The 20,019-nt window shown below is 37.2% G+C and overlaps 2 protein-coding genes and 1 long non-coding RNA gene across 5 annotated transcripts in view; 1 reads left to right on the top strand and 2 right to left on the bottom strand.

The window, feature by feature from the left end:
* Positions 1-33: 33 nt before the first annotated feature.
* On the top strand, positions 34-5,084 carry LOC114882769 (exonuclease mut-7 homolog). Of its 2 annotated transcripts, none has more exons than XM_029199784.2 (13): positions 34-396; positions 482-622; positions 802-986; positions 1,058-1,296; positions 1,362-1,543; positions 1,613-1,804; positions 1,867-2,070; positions 2,150-2,299; positions 2,403-2,681; positions 2,781-2,929; positions 3,001-3,621; positions 3,695-3,885; positions 3,957-5,084. In XM_029199784.2, exons 1-13 carry the CDS (start codon positions 279-281, stop codon positions 4,312-4,314), a joined length of 3,009 nt encoding a protein of 1,002 aa, XP_029055617.1. In that variant the 5' UTR covers positions 34-278; the 3' UTR covers positions 4,315-5,084. The 2 variants fall into 2 exon arrangements, with proteins under 2 accessions (XP_029055617.1, XP_029055618.1); XM_029199785.2 differs by having other exon boundaries at positions 348-396; positions 482-498.
* Positions 5,008-8,624, bottom strand: LOC114882772 (paraplegin). The gene is made up of 11 exons (XM_029199789.2): positions 8,473-8,624; positions 8,067-8,390; positions 7,724-7,996; positions 7,432-7,654; positions 7,040-7,348; positions 6,791-6,959; positions 6,361-6,713; positions 5,786-6,282; positions 5,576-5,701; positions 5,180-5,398; positions 5,008-5,098 (listed from the first exon to the last, which is right to left on the bottom strand). Exons 2-10 carry the CDS (start codon positions 8,232-8,234, stop codon positions 5,249-5,251), a joined length of 2,268 nt encoding a protein of 755 aa, XP_029055622.1. The 5' UTR covers positions 8,235-8,390; positions 8,473-8,624; the 3' UTR covers positions 5,008-5,098; positions 5,180-5,248.
* A 6,624-nt stretch (positions 8,625-15,248) lies between these two features.
* The window catches only part of LOC114882675, a 32,236-nt gene continuing 27,465 nt past the window's right edge, over positions 15,249-20,019 (bottom strand). For both annotated transcript variants that reach the window (XR_003790469.2, XR_003790468.2), the window contains exon 7: positions 15,249-17,973. This is a non-coding gene — a long non-coding RNA (uncharacterized LOC114882675). The remainder of the gene's footprint in view (positions 17,974-20,019) is intronic.

The following is a 20,019-nucleotide window of genomic DNA, read 5'->3' as shown; positions in this document are numbered from 1 at the left end:
ATTTTAATGTTATTATTTTGCACGTACATACATATATGTATCAGTATCGATAGTGCCGAATGGTCTTTTCCCTTTCAATGAATCATTTCACCGAATGTTCTTTGTAATATAAAGTGTTTGTGACCAGAAGAAAAATAGGTTGATGTTTGAACAAAAGCTTCAATTATACCGATTCAATTGTTTTCAAAGTATAACTGTTTATGCATATTGCGTAAAAGATCTTTTTCTACGCATACCACCAGTTATATGTGTATTGTTGGTATATAACACCTTAAACAATGACAAATACAATTCAAAAAATTGATGATTCGTTCACAGACGATTTGAAATTCTTTTCAATGATAGATGATACCACAAAAGAGTGGCTTACTTCATTAAATCATATATGGCAGTTATGTAAGCAGATTATATATTGTTACAATTACAATATCACGATTATAATTATATATATGTACTACTCATGTTTCATATCTTTTTACAGGGAAGAAGTGCGATAGCGTAAGCAAAACATTAATAGAATATTTTGAAAGTGCACCAAATCCATATTTAAGCACAATACGAATATTAGTAAATACTTCAGACTTTAAAAATATGAAAACAAATTCATCGTTAGCATTTGCAGGTTTATGTTTTATAATACTTATATAATATAAATTAAATGATGTAAATAAGTTACATTCATTAGTTGTAATAAATAAGTTTTAATGTTTACTATATAAGTATAATTAAAGTTTTGTTAAACATAACATTGTTAACAGTATCATGATATTAATGATATTAATACATTTTTATGCATTCCAGTCATTGAAGAATATACAAAATGGTTAGAACCAAAAAAAGACCAGTACAAACATTTCTTAGTGTTAGATTTAAAATTAGCAGCATTTCAATTAGTCAATTCACAGAACAACATGGAATTCATTAAGATGGTTGCAGTTACATATGAATTTGTAGAACATAAAGAGGAATTTCTTAGTATAATAAAGGTATTATTGTATAATAAAGCTTTTAGTGTTTAACTTTTAAATTGTTTTCTGACACGAGTATATTCTTTCAGAAATTGGTTCATGAAAAAAAATATAAAAAAGCAGCACAGTATGTAGTTATGTTACAATTGCAAGACTATTTTGGAGATCCAGAATGTTTATTACTACCGCTTATGCTACAAAATAAATTAACAATAGTGGAAGAAGTTTTGAACAATTGTCCAGAAATGCAAAAGGTCCTGATCACCTATCTGGATAACTTAATTGGACCTGATAATGCTATGCACATTACATTAGATGAGATAATTAAGTAAGTTTAAATAATTTAAGGAAAAGAAGAATATTAAGTGCGATATAATGTTAAACTTATTACAGGAAAGATAACATACCAGATATAAAGATGTCTACAACACAAGTCAAACCAATGACTAAACTAATAGCGCGTTTTGTTAAGTTGTATAATCTTCCACCTGAATTTTGTCCCAATTTAAATAAAAAACGATGCGAAGGTGCTTTACAGTTCCTGATACATAAACGTTACGTGGATTGTAGTTTAAGTACGTTTATTTTTTATACAATTTACAATAATCAAATATTATAAATAAGAGATCTTTTATTAAATAAAGGTACTGCAAGCTGGAGGGAAATGGTACAGGAGACAATAGGAGGAGACGAAAAATTACAGCTTCACATGATAAGATTATTAATTAATGCAAAAGATGCAAAAGAAGGTTTGTATTGGGCAAAAAAATTTGATATACCTAAAGAGCAATGGCCATGGGCAATTACATACGAAGATGAACACATCGAATATGAAGGTAATAATCCTTTTTTACATTTCAATATCACTTGTACAAAACTATACTATTTAATTATAAAGGAATAAACGAAGGAGCTTCCACTAGCCGAGTTAACATAAACAGTGATGAACTCACTGAGGATATTATAAATTGTCATGAATTGAAACTGGCAAGAAATTCTATTAAAATAATAGATAATTCACGAAGTTTCGAAGAATTTCTTGACACTGGGTTTAACGGTGTCCATATTGTTGGTATTGATTCAGAATGGAAGCCTTGTTTTGGTAATATATCAAGTTAATTACAATTTGTTTCTACAATGACATAATAAAGAATAATCAAGACATTTTTATTTATTGACAGGTACAAAGCAGACTGAATTAGCTTTAATACAAATAGCTACTGATAATAATGTATACATCTTAGATGTAACTACAATGGGAAACGATTCAGGAGATTTGTGGTCAGAACTTGCTTTAATTTTATTTGAAAACAAAAATATTTTAAAATTAGGTAAACTTCAACTAATAAGCTGTTCTTGTATTATAATTAGTAATTGAATTTCATGGAAAATTAGGTAATTGATTATGTATACCTTTTTAAATATATTATACAGGTTTTGGCATAGCGCAAGATATGGCAGTTATGCGGGATAGTCTACCTGCTCTATCTAAAGTAAAAACGTATGGGCCAGGATATTTAGACATAGTTCATTTATGGCAGAAATTGGTAAATGACTATAAATTTGTATTCCCGCATGAAAGTGATGATCAGTTCACCAAACAAAGTTTAAGTAAACTCGTAGAACTTTGTATGGGAAATAGACTGAATAAATCTGATCAATTTTCTAATTGGGAACAAAGACCATTACGAGAAGGTCAAATAATATATGCTGGTAAATAGCTATTTTTTATATTTAAATGTAAAAATTACATACATATGCAGTTTTAATTGTTTTCTAGAAATTAAACGTAATAATAATTTATTATCATAGCGTTAGATGCATATTGCCTGTTGGAAATATATGAAGTTATAACACGTCAATGCGAACGTTTAGATATACCGTTTCCGGAAATTTGTACGGAGTTACAACATATTCCACATCGTTCACCGAAACGAAACACGAAAAAACCTGCACAGAATGTAAGTTCTTCTAACCTAAATAGGTAAATCATTTAAGTACTACTTGCATATCTGTATGTATCTTATTTCAGCAAAATGCAATTGAAAATGATGTACCAAATAATAATCAACAACAAAGATTTAAAAATCCATCGCAAAGATTTAGGAACGTTCAAAAACCTATGTTCCTAAACAGACAGGATCATCCCAACAGACAGGATCATCCCAACAGACAGGATCATCCCAACAGACAGGTTCATCCCAACAGACAGGTTCATCCCAACAGACAAGTTCATCCAAATAGACAGGATTACCCACAAAGACAAAATTACCCGAATAGACAGGTTCACCCAAATAGACAATATTTCCCAAACAGACAATTTGGGAATCACCCAAACAAACCAGATTACCCTAAGAAGCCTTTACATCATCAAAAATATTCAATCCTTGATCTAAACGACGAACCATGTTACATGACAAAAGACTATAATACAGAAACACCACAAAATCAGCCAATGACTAATAAGAAACTTATACCAGCACATAAATGGCGTGTAGTTTGTGATTCCATGTTAGGCGGATTAACGAGTAAGTTAAGAATGTGTGGGTGTGATTGTGTTCACGTTGCTTTTGATCAAAACGGTGAACGATCATTAAAATTAGCAGTGGACGAAAACAGAGTACTTCTAACACGTAACAAGAATGATCTAAAAGTAAGTATATTTTTACAGACTTGATTAAATTTGTATATAATCAGTGATTAATTAGTTTAATTGTATTTTGCAGTTTTCAAAATATCTACCACCTGAAAGATATTATATGGTAATAGCTGATAGTTGCGAGGAACAGTTAAGAGAAGTGTTGAAGTATTTTGGAATTTATGTTACACAAAAAGACATTTTTAGTCGGTGCCAAATTTGTAACAATGACGAATTTGCAAAAATTCCCAAAACATTAATGGACAAACTTGTGCAAAGGTTCGTTATAAATGATTTCTTCTTACAGTCGTTAAGTGTACAAATGGTAACGAACCCTTATAATTTTTTAGCTTTGTCAAATTAACGCGTGAAAATAATTATCGCATACCTTCAAGTGCACTAGATTCAGTGCATGATAATTCATTAGAGTTACCAATAACAAACGATACTAATTCACGAGATAATTATTATGTAAACAACGCAATGGAATTGGAGGATCGCACATGGAAATTAAGTATAGATTCTGTAAATATTAATACGTGTGCAACAAAATATCAAGCAAGGATACAAATTGATAAAGTACCGATAAATGTATTAAGAAATGTACCAGTTTTTTACATATGTGAACAGTGTGGACAGGTATACTGGAGTGGAAGTCATTTGGAACGCACACTCAATCATACTATCAAAGATATTATTTCCAAATGAATGTTGGTTACTATTAAAAATAACACAGTGTCAAAGCAGTGTTTATATGCTGCAAGCACAAATCAAAATTATCTTTATTTATTTAATGTTATCAGTAAGGACTGTTCCTACAATATGGTACGTTAAATCAGTACTTAGCATTTTAAGGATTTTTCAAAATACCTTTAAAGACTTACATGATCCTAGAAAGTTATATCTTTTTCATTCTTACTATTGTTATCAATTACTATTAATGTTGTTTTTTAAAAAGTTGAATTTATTAATAAGCCAAACTTCGTATTAATTCCGTTATAGTACTAAAAATATTATTTGTTACATATTAGACAGAAACATCTCGGTACATACTTTGTTGTATTCTAATGAGATGGTGTAAGTAAGAAAACTATAATTTGATAAAAACATAAGTTTATTTCACGCGCTTTCTACTAATTTACCAAATTATATGTTCACATTTGATGATTATTTGTTTACAGTATTAAATAACAAAGAATCTTTTAAATTATGATAAAGACTTTTTATTTTACATTGAAATTCATTATATTTACACGATACATAAAATATATACATATATGTAATATATTTATCATCTAATATAAATATGAGGATAGTTTCAGTTCGCTATAGGAAATCTAAAATAATGAAAGGTATCTTTTTATGTTAAACGGAAGTAGACGACTTTGCAATGTTAGCGTATGAATTTCATTTCTTCTAAAAGGTATTCTGTAAAAACTACATTTTTACCCAAATAAAGTTGTAATTCTTTCACTAAATTTTGTTTCTGCACCTGTAACAAGAACACCCATATTACAGAAAATTGTAGTTAATCATTGTACTTTTAAAGAAAAAAATATTGCAAAATATTTACATGAAAATCGTATTGGCCATGATTAAGTGGTATTGTAGAAATATTTATCAAAAGATGCTAGAGATGTATCTATTTCAAATCTTCCTGTACTTTACTTTCCAAATTAAGATTAAGTTCTTCTACTTCCATGACATCTTTCTTTCCAAATGGTGGTGGACCAATTAATTTTTCTATATCTTTGTATGTTAACGTTTCGTTTTTCAATAGTGCTTCGGCCAACTATGAGTACATATAAAAAACAAATTGTAGCAAAATTATATACGTAATATATAATAAAATACTATATGTCTAAGAAAATTGATGTAGAATATTCTTTTGGATAATGTCAGCTCGGGACTAGGCTACAATATTTTCTGAGAGACAAAAGTATTCCAGGAATTAATTACTATTACTTACTATTATTAACTTATCTTTGTTATCTAATAATAATTTTTCAGTTGTTTTATACGCTTCAGTAATTATTCGTCGTACTTCTGAATCCATTATACTTGCCATCTTTTTACTATATGGTTTTTTCGTTTTCTAATTAGTAAATCGATCATATTATGAAATCAATAATGCAGTATTATTTTGAAAATTTTATATATATATATATATATCTCTCACCGTGGTTGTATATTCTGTATTGAAAGAAATTAAACCTACAGCAGGGCTCATCCCAAATTGCTGAACTTGACGATATGCCATTTCCGTTACCTTTTTCAAATCATTTTGTGCTCTGGTTGAAATTTTATTAAATATTATATTTTCTGCAACTCTACCGCCTAACAACACACACATATTTTGAAAGAGATTTTCTACACTCCGAAGCTTTAGATTTGAATCGGAATATTGAGTAAAGCCCAAACGTTTATTCGTTCTTGGTATTACTGTAACTTTAATTAAAGGATCTATATGTTCTAATAACCATGCCGCTAAAGCATGACCAGCTTCGTGATAAACAACAACTTTTTTCTCGGAAGGTGTTAACGTGCTAGATTTTTTTACTGTACCACCTAATATTTTATCAATTGCATACATTAGATCGATGTTTTCAACTTTAGTTTTTGAATTGCTAGCTGCGTGTAATGCAGCCTCGTTGCAAACATTTGCTATCTCCGCACCTTCAAATATATAATTTGAAATAAAATTACATGGAAAAGAAGTTCTAAGCGTTCATTAATAATAGTAGCATACAATACCACTAAAGCCAGGAGTAAGATGAGCTAAGTATTTCGAATATTGTGAAGGGCTGCCTTCTAATACCAAACACTTAAGGTGATATTCAAAAATTTGCTCTCTTTCTTCTAAAGTAGGAAGATCGATTAAAATGTGTCTATCAAATCTACCGGGTCTTAGTAAAGCTTTATCCAAAACATCTGCTCTATTTGTCGAGGCTAAGATAATAATATCTTCCGATGTAGTCATTCCATCCATTTCCACTAAAAGTTGATTTAAAGTACGTTCAGATTCACTATTACTGAACTCAGCAATCCCTTCCGATCGTTTTTTGCCGATCGCATCAATTTCGTCTATGTAAATAATACTAGGAGCCCTATAACAATAAATAAACTAATTATAAATCAGAGAATAGTTGCATCATTTTTTTTTTTGTCATATAAAATAATAAACCTTTTCTTAGCCTCTGCAAACAAATCCCTTACGCGTACTGCACCTAATCCACCTACAATTTCGATAAATTCAGATCCATTCATTGATAGAAATGGAACATTTGACTCAGTTGCAACCGCTTTAGCTAATAGCGTTTTACCACATCCTGGTGGTCCTAACAATAAAGCTCCTAAAAATCAGTTAAACTAATTATAGTTCAATCAAAAAAAGAGCTGTAAGTTGAACCCTTTTAAACTATAAAATTTATACCTTTCGGTACTTTAGCACCGAGCTTTCGATACCGTTCAGGATTTTTAAGATAATCAACAAATTCCATAACTTCTATTTTGGCCTCTTTTAAACCAGCTACATCACTAAAATGTACACCTTTACCAGAAAAAGGATCTACTAATGTGAATTTTGCTTTTCTTAGATCACTAAAGATACTATTCAAACCATTTTTGAGGTTTGCACCACGAGCAAAAAAGGCAATTAAACCAATCACTAAGGCTAATCTAAACAATTCTCCTAGAATATTCTCCAATCCAAAGCTTATGTATCTAATTGGAATTCCATCCTCTAAAAATTCATAATAATATAATGATCAATGTAGTTCAAAATGAATGATGTCATATGGCATTCAATTTCTTGATCTTTCATACCCATTTTAATGCCAATACGTCTTTCTATTAGTCTAATTTTTTCTTCAATGTCTTTACTATCAGGAATATTATAAAGATCGAGTCGCGAAAATAATAGCTTTCCTTTGTATGTAGCACCACGTTTAAGTACCACTTGTACTTTTTTTGGATAAATTCTAATCTCTTGAACTTGCCCTTTTAAGAGTATCTCATTTATAAAGTCATTCCAATTTATCCTATCACCCTAATACAAAGTAATCACAGTTAGGCAAAACAATTTTTCATCCTACATTTTTTATTGGTTCAAACTTACCACAGCATCGGTAGGTTGCAAACTTATTAAACGATAAACAGATAATGCCACAAGAAAACCTACAGCAAATTTTACAAGTAATATTTGAAATTCATTAGGTCTTTTAGAATCCTTGCCAGGATCCTCTGAAGATTCACTAGAACCTTTAGAAGATTGTTTGCTGCTGGTAGTCGAGCTAAAGTTTCTTGGATTGCACAATTTTGAAGATTTACAGAAGTCATTTTTCAAAAACAATTGCAATTGATTTAATTCTTTATAAACTTTTGTATATAGCTGCAATAAAAATTGTTACATAAGTACTTCGTTAAAATAACATGTAAAACTGCAATCATAAGACACTTACCCCACATGACAGTGGAAAACATAACCTATTTATCGCACTGTTAAATTTGATATTTGAGGAAGTAGCTTTAATTATTCCATACTTTCGTGCATCATATTTAAATAGAGAACCAACAAGCTTTCGTGAAATAACGAATTGTCGCTTTGGATGTTTCAGTAAACTTTGCATATTTGCTCATGTAATTTGAAACCATAAACACCTTAATGTTAAATCACTTAGGAATCCCTTGCTTATTATTAAATAATTGCAACAGTTAAAATGATGACCACGCATAATATAATAAACACTATCTAATTATAATCTGCTTTAATTCCTTATAATTACCTGTCAACAGAAACCACAAATACTGAGTTATTAAAAAGAATGTAATATTCGGAAATATTTAAAAAACTGAACGATAACAAACCATAATATTTGTACTTCGTTTAAGATTACCATAATTACATTTGTTAATAAAGCCAATCTACTTGTGTTTAAGCATAAAAATATATTAATCTAAAAATAACAAACTCCGAAATTCGAAAGCGGTATACATCAAACGTGACATAGCATCAATAACTATAAATCCAAGACCAGACATGCCTTTGTTCTCGAGGGGACATGATTTAGGGGTTTCAAGCCACCCCCAGCTGAAATTAAGTTTAAGAGTACAGAGTACAGACTCCTTTGAACCTATTTTTTTAGGAATCAGTCAAAGTCAGCACAAGACCGAAAAATTATTGAAATAATTGCTTGATAAACTTGTATTCACAGACTTGTATTTTAAAAAGACCGCCATAAAATTTTAAAAATTCGATCCTATCGCCATCTTTAGGAACGCGGCGCAAACTACTCAACAATTTAACAATCGATTTTCTGGGAGAACACTAGCGCCACCTATCGAAGAGCGGCGGAAGCTATGCGACAACTTACCGACCGCCGAAGAACGGTCGATAAGTCGACAACTTACCAGAGGGTCGGTCGATAATTCGGCAAATAGTTTCCGCTACTTTCCGACAGGCGGCGCTTCTAGGATCGAATTTTGAAAACCCAATTTATGGTGGCCTTTTTAAAATACAAGTTTGTCAAACAGTCTTGTGCTGATTTTGATTAATTTTTAAGAAAATAGAATTAAAGAAAGTCGAAACTGTGTCCTTTTATGAATGCAATTAAATTGTAATTAATATTTTAACTTGTGAATCAATTATTCAGAAATTAACAATACACATCACACAGGTGCAGTAGAAATTTTCAAAAGATATCAGTGCTTCTTAAAATAAAACTTTTGTCCAAATCAATTAGTACTTTATGCCGCATAAAGAGGCAGATAAACGATATGTAAGAAAATTCATCATAATTATAGAATGTAAAGGAATAAAAGATAAGAAGAGGAAATTGAAAAGGGAATTGAGAAAGGAAAAGAGAAGGATGGTGAAGGGAAGGTGGTGGAACCTGGTTGAATATTTTTACCCAAGCCTGTTAACTACACTCTGTTATTTTATCTCACGTACGTAGTTTTTCCACTACTACTACGCTGTTACGCAGGAATATAAGTTTTAAGGCGTGTTTTGATAGCGTCAGGGTGTGTCAGCTGGGGCTTCCTACCTAATGGATCACTTCTTCGTTTATTCGTTCATACTTTTTGAAGTATATGACCCCATGATACCGTGAACATTTAGGCAATTTTAGTTATCTCGTAATTATATGCAAATTATTAAAGATACTTTCAGAATTCAATTATAAGGCTAACTAATGTATTGCATCCCTAAATTGAAGGTGCAAAATACTTGGAATGGCTGTGATGAGTTTGGTCCTGATGACAGACCGATGACAATTACAATTTGATCGTTTAAAAGAAGAAGAGACGAAACTAAAAGTGCTTCACCGCAGACACATATTTACGTGAAATAATATTTTTGTTGGCTTTAAGAAGGTGGCGACAGAGGATCCCCGCTCCTTTTTCTCATTTTACAGTACAAGAAAGACTCGTGAAGACGTTGTCTCTCGTCAAATTCATGTGCCCTGTCTTTAAAGTTAGTAGGTATAATTTAAATAACACACACTTTGTCATTGAACGTAGAACTTTATTATAATAAAAATGATACAAACGACAGGGTTATTTAAGATTATTGTATCTAATGATTAGCGTGCCTGTATATATACGATTAATCACAGTTGATCGGAATTTTGAAAATCTATCCTACGTAGCATTCCCGTAGCAGTCACGTAGAGGGAGAGCCGCAAGAGCGAACGTTGTTATTACAGATGCCACTCGTTCAGGATCCTGGGGTATATTTCAAGCACAAAGAAGCCTCCTTCCAATCCGGAAGAGTGAACGTCTAATTTTCGGGATTACGCGTACGTGGTTTTCTGATAAATGTGACAAGGTGACTGGACATGCCTTTGTTTTCAAGGAGTCTTGAATTTGGGCCTTGAAAACGGGCGCCAACTGATCCATCCTAGTATTGTGAAACCTTTTGCACTGCAACAGTCTAACGCACATTGATGGTAATAGAAATTTCAGCAACAAAGACATATTCAGTCCTTACTAGGACCGCCATCCTCAACACGGGCAGGTCCGAGAAGAAGAGCAAGAGAAGGGTAAATCAACCCTTCCCTTAACAGTAGATATGACGGCTTCACCACCAAAACCGGTGGGGCCGTCAGGGCCGCTGGCGTCCGGAGTGGGGGCTCCGGGCGCCCTTGTACGCAGCCCAAGTAGAGACCGACACCGGTGCGACCACGGTGTCGGCCAGAGGATAGGCAGCAGGGGGAGGGCTCAATTTGGACCTCCCCCGAGATGGGCACCTGTGTGCCAGGCGTGGAGGGCTTCGAAATAATACATATAAGGTCTCGAAGCCCTCCTTTAGCTCCAGTGTCGGTCGCCGTGGGGTTTTAGTCAGTAGGAATCTGACACTCCCCTGCCGCCCTCCCCCAGGGGACGGTGGGGGGTCTCATGCAAGATTTCCCCACGTTAAAAAAAAAAAAAAAAAATTATATCCCTTACATCTCTGCATTCCTTTCATCACTGTTTCCTTTATATCCCTGCATCCCTTACATCTCTGCATCCTTACATACCCGCATTACTTACACCCCTGTATCCATTCCATTACTTCCATCCCAGCAACCCTTACATCTCTGAATCCCTATCATACCCGCATTACTTACACCCCCACATCCCTTCCTTATTTCCATCCCTGCAACCCATACATCCCAGCACTTCAACTATTTCCAGGCCGGAACAGCGCCCTCTAGCGGCAAAAATTTCAACTAATTTTCGATGTCGAATCAGCGCCATCTGGTTTTGGAAAAAGGAACTAAATCACGCAACAATTTTGGCCCTCTAGCGGCAAAAATGTGAACTAAATTCTCGACGTCGAATCAGCGCCATCTGGTTTTGGAAAAAGGAACTAAATCACGCAACAATTTTGGCCCTCTAGCGGCAAAAATGTGAACTAAATTCTCGACGTCGAATCAGCGCCATCTGGTTTTGGAAAAAAGAACTAAATCATGCAACAATTTTGGCCCTCTAGCGGCAAAAATGTGAACTAAATTCTCGACGTCGAATCAGCGCCATCTGGTTTTGGAAAAAGGAACTAAATCATGCAACAATTTTGGCCCTCTAGCGGCAAAAATGTGAACTAAATTCTCGACGTCGAATCAGCGCCATCTGGTTTTGGAAAAAGGAACTAAATCATGCAACAATTTTGGCCCTCTAGCGGCAAAAATGTGAACTAAATTCTCGACGTCGAATCAGCGCCATCTGGTTTTGGAAAAAGGAACTAAATCATGCAACCATTTTGGCCCTCTAGCAGCAAAAATGTGAACTAAATTCTCAACGTCGAATCAGCGCCATCTGGTTTTGGAAAAAGGAACTAAATCATGCAACAATTTTGGCCCTGAAGCAAGGGTGTAAGGGATGCATAGATATAAGGGAAGCAAGGGTGTAAGGGATGCAGAGATATAAGTGAAGCAAGGGTGTAAGGGATGCATAGATATAAGGGAAGCAAGGGTGTATGGATTGCAGAGATATAAGGAAAGCAAGGGTGTAAGGGATGCAGATATATAAGGGAAGCAAGGGTGTAAGGGATGCAGAGATATAAGTGATGCACGGATATAAGAAAGAAGGATGTAATAAGAAATAAAGGGGATGGTCAACCGAAGCCTACAAGATGGATAGAATGAAAAATTTCATCCGCCTTATGAGCTTATTCAATAAGGTAAAAAATAAAAAAAATAAAATAAAATTATCTCTTTTGGACTTGTGCTGATAGTTCAAAAAAGAGATTCGACCTGATGGCGACTGGATAGAGGAAGGAAAGAGTGAACGAAGGGAGTGTAAGCAGTGACAAAGGGGTGACAAAAAGGGAAACGGAAGAAAAACACGACAGAGATAGAAGAGCGAAATAAGAAGGGACGAAAAGGAGGGGAGAGAGAAGTTGTACTGAAATAACATTGGATGACTGTGGTATTGTCAACCCTCGTACTCGCCCACCTCCGCGTCTCTCCCTTCTCTTGCACCCTCCAATAATGCTGCATTCACATTAGTATAGTAACTTGCAGCCTTGTAGCAGTCATTAGGCTCTTAATTAGTGCGGCTAGCTGAGTTTTTGGAAGGATCTAAGGAAAGCTAAAGGATAACCATCTGTCTTTACAGATAAGGAATGTGGGGAGGGATGGAAAACTCCTTCCTCAGTACTTGTCTAACAAACAAAAGTCTAAGTTGCAATGTGAATGTAGCCTTACCCTTCAGCACCGAGTCTTTCTTCCTGTCCTATCCTATCCTAACCTAGCTATGGCTCCGCTTTAGGCACTAGAATGTAGCTGCTCCCGGCTAGAATAGACGAAGCTGCCACGAGGGATGAAACAACACCCCGTTCCCATCGGTTCACCCCTCTTGCTCTGGTATATTCGTCCATCGCTACCGACCACCTTTTTCCCCGCTCGGTCCCTTTCGCGTTCCCTAAATGCGGCCAATAAAAACAACACGGTGCCGTCGCCACGCCAGCAAGATCGAGGATACGGTGAATTATAAAAATAACAATGCGAAACGATCGAACAATTGGCTGATTCGATAGTCGTCCACGTTTCACGGCTTCATGAAAAATCCCTCTATTCATCTCTCGCGACAACTGTTCGTCACCTCTCCCTTCGTCGCTGTTTACCTTTATATTGTTCACGAACCAGCGAAAATGGCAAGAACGAGTATCACTGAATAAACAATGAAACGCTCGTCTGGACCGATCCGTTCGAGTCGATTTCTTCGCTCTGTCGCGATTCCTCTTCTTTCTTCGTTCGCGTCCGATGTTTTCCCTCGTTCCGTCGGGCATTCCTCAGATTTCCTCCCGGTTTTCGCGGCCTCCTGCTCGTCCCTGTCCTCCTGGATTCTTTTCCTCGGCATCCCATCGCACTGCACACGGGTACACGAACGCCTACTCGCCTCGGCGAAGTCAAAGAGAGATAAAATCTATAAATATGTGGGAGGCGCACGCGACCCATTCCAGTGTTTGTTCAACCAGGAATAACCTCCGTTTCTTCATCGTACGCCGAACCCCGAGAAGAGGCTGGTTTTGTGGCTTGACGCAAGCCTAATCCAGGCTGATGCTTCGTTAACCACCTCCGGCTAACCCAAAGCTTTCATCCACCAATTATTCATTTTTCTGATTGACTTTTCTACAAATTATAGAACATCCATCGATTACTGTTCTTAGACCTATTCTCGTTCCCACCTCTAATTGTCTGCTTCACCGTACTGGAATTCAAACAATTTGTCGGCGCAAGTTTGAGGCTGCTTCTGGAGGGCCACGTTCCGCCCCGAGCAAAAGTTAGTTAGCTAGACGCGAAGCGGCAGCAGACGGGAATTAGTTAGTGGTAAACACACCTCATCAATCTTCCTCGAACGTCGTCGTTCTCTTCATCATCGGGCCGCGGTCCGATCTAAAATACCCGCGACACGTGTCTCCATTAAAGTGGCGCTTGCTAAGAACCTCGGCATACGTCATTTTCTTTCTAAATCACTGCTCTACCGAGAAACGTGAATAACTTTATTCCACGTCTTCTAACATATATATAACATTTCCGGGTTCGCTATTTGCAAGTACGTAGAATTATGAAAATTTATTTAGTACCCCAATGGTATGCCAGAAAAATGCAACCGAAACACCAAATACCTATCTATCAATGATCGATGATAATAATTGGAATGTTCAGGTGTGTCACTCGTCGTTCTCACGTGTCGTTCGCAAAATCAAAGAACGACCACTCGCTCCTCCCAGTGTCACAATTAACAAGAAATCTTTCGTGTTGGTCGCAAAGGAGGTTGAAGTGGTGTTAAAAGAGCAGTCAGGAGGGTCGACGGGAGAAAGGTCCGCCATTCTCGACACCTGGCAACAGCCAATGGTAGGATAAAGCAGACAGGAGAGAGCTTTTGGTCCTCGAACGCCACACCCTTCATTGTGACCATATATCGACCGAGTCTCTCTCTCTCACTGCTTGCGGCTGCCACCAGTTCCCTGCTACTAATTGTAAGTACTTGCTGTACTTGTACGCGCATGTGTGCGAAGACTATTCGTTCCCACAGAATTCAGCCACGTGCGAGACGATTTCTCGACAAAAAGGTGGTAAATTTATAATTTGGAAATTTCGAAAATTTCGAAAATTTCGAAAATTCACTGTTTTCTCATTAAATTAGTTTTATACAAAAACGATGATTCGGATGGTGCATTAACTGACAGTAAATACGAAATTCGTGTATAGCCATGAGATACATACACACATGGATGTATGGTGGCAGACTGAGCGGTCAGGTTGAGAGCAATAACCATCCACTTTAGCTTCAGCATGGCTTCTATATGGCACGAGAATGCGCAGCTACCCTAGGCATACCCTCGAATAATATTTTGATACTCCCGCCTCTAGGACTTTTCTCCTTCGTCCGATCTGCCACATATCAGCGGCAGGAAATTATTTTTCACACTCTCGTATCCTTTGCTTCTACTCTTCCCCCGAGATCCCCGAAGGGAACAGAGGAAACCTCGTTCGCCGCCACATCCGAAGGGGGATTCATCAAACCGTTCGTTGTTATGCTTCATATATTGAATTAAACAATAGATATTAAGTTATCAATGCGGATATCAAGAAAAATTCAAATGCCTGAAAAGCAACTGGTGCTTTGATTTAGGATAAACTTGATCTTCTGGATACCAATATAGGTAGGTAAGTTCTAATATTTTATGTGCTTTGCGTAGGTAGAACCGCTCTGCAAACGCTACCAGAACCAACAGAGTCCAGGTACCTGGTACCCTTCAAAGTGTCATCCAAAAGGATCTACGTTGACAAACCTCTAATAGTTCAGTAATGGCTAACTGTGTGATCTTTAGGATGTCAACCATGCTGAATACTACTGGTAGACACACAAAGAACCTTGGTTAACCCTTTGACTCGAAATGATAATTAAATTCTTCTACTTATTTCCACATACCTGAAGAAACTTCCACTACAACTAAACGCACACAGAAATTAGGAGACATGCAACAGAACAAGTGATAATGCTAAACATGGAGGATCATCCTCGAGTCAGGATACTTTTATACACGCGGAAAGCACGTAACACAGTGTCCAGGTATAGGTGGAAACAAACAGGGAGGTGGTAGAGCAGGCAGTCCAGCCTAAATGTTATTTCATGCGACAGAGATTGCTTCTTCAGGTAATACGCTCCCTCTGCCGACCTAGGCGATGGACCTGCACGGCAGGAGTTGGTCAAATATGTATGCAGATAAACACGGCCAAGGTTGACAGAAATAATATCCGCGGGTGAAGGCTACTGCACCTGTCGGTCCGAGTAGAAAAAAAAAAAGAATTTCTTAGTCCGAATCGATGAAACTCGTAGTTGAACATCGAACACTGATGAAATTGGAAAAAAGAGAAATTAAGAAATGTTGTTTCGCGTTTATCTGAAAGATTGGATAATCTGTAATAAGATTGTCAGTGATCCTTTGACGAAGGATAATCGTAAGGAAGGTGTCGCGATTCGGTTCACAGGATCCATTCAACTGAATTATCCTAGCCGATTCAACATCATCGAAACCCGATGACCTGTTTGCCCAACATCACCGTGTCTGGGTCGAATCACAAAAGGGAATCGAATTCGTGTCGAATCGAGCTAATCCGCCCGAGGAATTTCTTCCTCTCCGACAAGTGCCAGCAGGCCTATGTCGATGCCCATGAAAAATCTTTTCTACATGATTTTCTAGCGATGGATTCAAAACGGCAGCGAATCACTTTGGATACGACCACGAGCTTCGAACATAATGGCAGGGATTCAGCGGGGATTTCGATCGCTTTCAATAAGATTTCAGACCACCGGAATAGTCGATAATTCGAGACCATTTTGTAGCATTGTCGTGCTTTCGAAGGGATACTCCACCCATGGTGGTCTAATTTCACGAATTTTTTTTCTTTCATTACCCGAAGACATCGAAGCAACCAACTAGAAATAAATTCCTACGACGAACCTACGGGGCGAGAAATAATAATCAATTTCGACACGATTAATTAGAGGACAGTCTTATCAGAGATTAGAAAAGATCGCGGCAAAGGATGAAGCTAATCTTTGGAACATCCCTCAGTTGTAAAATATCTCGTCCATTACCGCAACTTTGCGGCCTGCTAACCGCTCATATACATATCAAGCCACGTCAGCCGAAACATACCGAAGTCGTAAAGCTCCCGGTGCACGCGGATGGACGGAAAAGAATCCCGGTGCCTAATTCGAGATGTTTATCCAAGCGGTGTTTCGGCCCTCTTAATTCATACCCGAGCTGTTGTTGCAGCTTAGCCAGCGCCAAATTTATTAAAATCGTTAGAACGTCTCCCTTCGTCGACGAGAAACGAAGGAGATGCCGCGTTATTATTACGTTGCCGATACCGCGATGCCCACGAATACCTTTCGCCTTCGAATACCTCGAATTTTCTATTTAAGTCTTTCGATCTGAGATAGAAAAAAATATTTCGCCTAAATTAAGCATTTTATAGAACGGTAATTAATCAGCTTGGAATTAAAATTGTTGAACAATTTCATTCGGTGGACTAGTTTCTTTTGCGGAGGTACGAAAGCGACATGGCAACATGTTGGAGATTTTTGAGGTAACTATGCGAGGCCAGGATTGTCGAGCAACGAAGAAAACGATTTAATGGTCGACGACGACTGGTGTTCGGACGTCGACGTGACGTCCGAATGCAAGCTGCATCTTGTCAGTGCGAAAGGGAAGCCTCGAGCACTCAACTAGACGAGCGAATGAACTGCTCTTCTTGTTGTCCACGATATAACGCACACGGGTCGCGTGAATTTCGACGTTCCGTGAATGAAATATCTTTCGTTATTTCGATACGAGACACTGACGAATCGCGATCGATCATTCAATTTCTCAAGTTTCATTGTATCCCAATAAAAAAGAAGAGAGACAATTTTCTTGGTCCTCGAATGATACAAGTTCGAAGAAAAGAATGGAAAATAGATAAACGTAATGCATTTACCGGAAAGAGGAAAATACGTAAACGAGCAGGGTAGAGTATGGTGGAGGTAGCAGCGTAAATAGAGAACCCTGTGAAATTGTCCGCTGTTCGAGGAATCGAGAGTGCATCCGATGTGCAAATCGGTTTAACCGTCGGCCCGGTATTCCACCCCCGTAAAATAACAACAGACATCGTTTCCATGCGTCGCATTTTCAGCTCGACGCCATTATCTCTGTCGGGTTGCGGCGGCTCTGCATGAATTCCTCCAACGATTATTCCTATATACGTTTTCGTCGATCCTTTGCCACCCACCGACACGGAATTCGTTTTATAGAATCGTTCGTTTCTAGATCCATGGCCGTACGATTATTCTGGAACGATCGTCCTTCCTTCACGAGCTTTCGAAAACCGCGATCTGAAACATAAATTTCAATTTGGTTAAATTAGAATAAAAAGCTAAATTAAAATGATTTGTAATTTTATCGCAAAAATGGCAAAACGGTGTTATTTAACTTCCAATTTCCTAAATATACAACGAATTTGTTCGCCACGCAAGAATACCTTGAAATAACAATGTGGAAGTAAAAGAAAAGGGAAAAATTATTCGAGAAATAATCGTCAGGTGGATGAATTAATACATACAAAAAGTTGCCACGGGTAGAATTTTCTTTGTACGTTTCATTACACTCGTTCCTCTTATACAAACATGTTCTATATGACGGTGAAATTTTTGATAATAAAAGCCTCGAGCTTCCGACATAAAGTGATGCTCGAGCTTTTTCGTTTGAATACTCTCGTTTCAAAATAACAACGTGACTTCAATTATCAGAATTAAGTTTTGATAACAGTTGAATGTGTTTAAAAAATATTCCTTTCTTTCTGAATAAAAAGAAATTAAGTAGGATAATTAATTAAGAATCTTATATATTTTTGTATTAAATCTCGAGCAATTCCACAAAATTCCAGTGTTCCTACGCGAGTCTATGGACGGACCATCTCGCGTGTGCTATTCTAGAAAAGTAGACAACGTCGGGGCACGAATAACCCATGATAGTAGCGCGGAGAAGATAATAGCCATAGAGAGGAGTAAACGGCGAAAGCACCGGGTTCCTCGTGGGCGGGTAACGCGGCTAATTCCGACTGTTTGGTTAGCAAGCATTTAAGGTTTGTCTTGGCTGTTGCTTCGTGTCTTTTAGACAGCCGATCTGTGTTCCGACCAAACGAAACGGAAGCTAAACGCTTCTGACGAGGTGACGAGCCGACGACACCGACGTTCGACGTTCTGCGCCTTTTTTGGACAATTATTCTACAGCCCTAACTTCACAATTGCTTCTTGCATCCTCCAAAAAGCATATAAGTATCTAAATTAGCTTTATATGTATAATTTTCTGAAGGAAGAACTAATGAAAGAAGTACCGTCTAAAAATTTTCTTATTTCAGACTGAGAGTAAGAAAACTTTAGCTTTCTTTCCAGAAAGACGCGTGGTACCTGGCTGTTAAGTAGGCACATAGGTACTCGGACACATATGTAACCGCGTGTACACGAGACAACCGCAACCCTCCGTACGGCACAAAAGATTTAGAGAAGTTGCGGCTGAACAAACACCGCCGGCATAAGCGCACGTTCCTCCCTTCGGCTTTTCCTGGCTGCTCTACGAACACCCGTGAATGCTTGCCTGCGGTTCTGTATGCGTACCCGTCCCTGATAAGGCTTTTCTTAACAAGCCTGCAACAACCCTCGTCTACTCGCGCGTTAATTCATCCGTCGCTCGATTATTTCCCTGGCAATTATTCGATCGTTGCATATCGAATCGCCAGATTTCTTCTTAATATCTATCAAATGCCTGATTGCCAATTAGGTATAAGCTCCTTTTCATTTCATTTAATAGTCAGCTAATGGACAATTGTTTACTAACTGTTCGTTTCCGAAGAGGAAAGATGGAAACGTCGAGACGACACGAAGAAACGACCCGGCCCGGGACAGTCTGGCAGTAGATTTATTTCCTTAAGGCAGACAATGAGGAAGGAAATGCGGCTGATACGTTTTCAAGAAAAATAAACGTCTCGTGGTTATACCCGAAGGGACGCGGAACGAAAGGGGACAAAGTTGAACTCGGTAGAGTTTGTTTTCATCCGTAGCGAATCAGTCGCATTATAATGTTACTAAGCTCTAATCAAAACAGTCAGAGATTCCTTCAAAGGATGGCCTATCAAATACAATATTACTACTTCATTTAAAAAAAAAATATATGTATCAAACTTTTTCTACTTGATAAAGACGTCAAATTTCGTGCACGATGTAACGAGAAAACGATGAACCGAACTTCTGTTACTTTCGCATAAATCGTTCGATGATACAGTCGACTAAATCTGCACGCAATAGGGTGGTGCGGAGAGGCGCATCAAAGTAGACACATCCACAAGCACACGGAGTATGGGGTAGAAGGTGTACGTGCAAGCG

Source organism: Osmia bicornis, chromosome 5 (genome assembly GCF_907164935.1).
Source record: "Osmia bicornis bicornis chromosome 5, iOsmBic2.1, whole genome shotgun sequence".
Lineage (NCBI taxonomy): Eukaryota > Metazoa > Arthropoda > Insecta > Hymenoptera > Megachilidae > Osmia > Osmia bicornis.
The sequence above is the reverse complement of the archived record's forward strand: the minus strand, read 5'-3'. Positions and strand labels throughout refer to the sequence as shown.

Bases quoted from the DNA above. Each gene is read 5' to 3' on its own strand.
- LOC114882769 (XM_029199784.2), top strand. From the start codon at position 279: ATGACAAATACAATTCAAAAAATTGATGATTCGTTCACAGACGATTTG. The intron at 397-481 runs GTAAGCAGATTA...ATCTTTTTACAG, and splicing joins AAATCATATATGGCAGTTAT to GGAAGAAGTGCGATAGCGTA. The intron at 1,544-1,612 runs GTACGTTTATTT...TATTAAATAAAG, and splicing joins TTACGTGGATTGTAGTTTAA to GTACTGCAAGCTGGAGGGAA.
- LOC114882772 (XM_029199789.2), bottom strand. From the start codon at position 8,234: ATGCAAAGTTTACTGAAACATCCAAAGCGACAATTCGTTATTTCACGA. The intron at 7,997-8,066 runs GTAAGTGTCTTA...TTTTTATTGCAG, and splicing joins GTTTTCCACTGTCATGTGGG to CTATATACAAAAGTTTATAA. The intron at 5,702-5,785 runs GTGAGAGATATA...TTTACTAATTAG, and splicing joins ATACAGAATATACAACCACG to AAAACGAAAAAACCATATAG.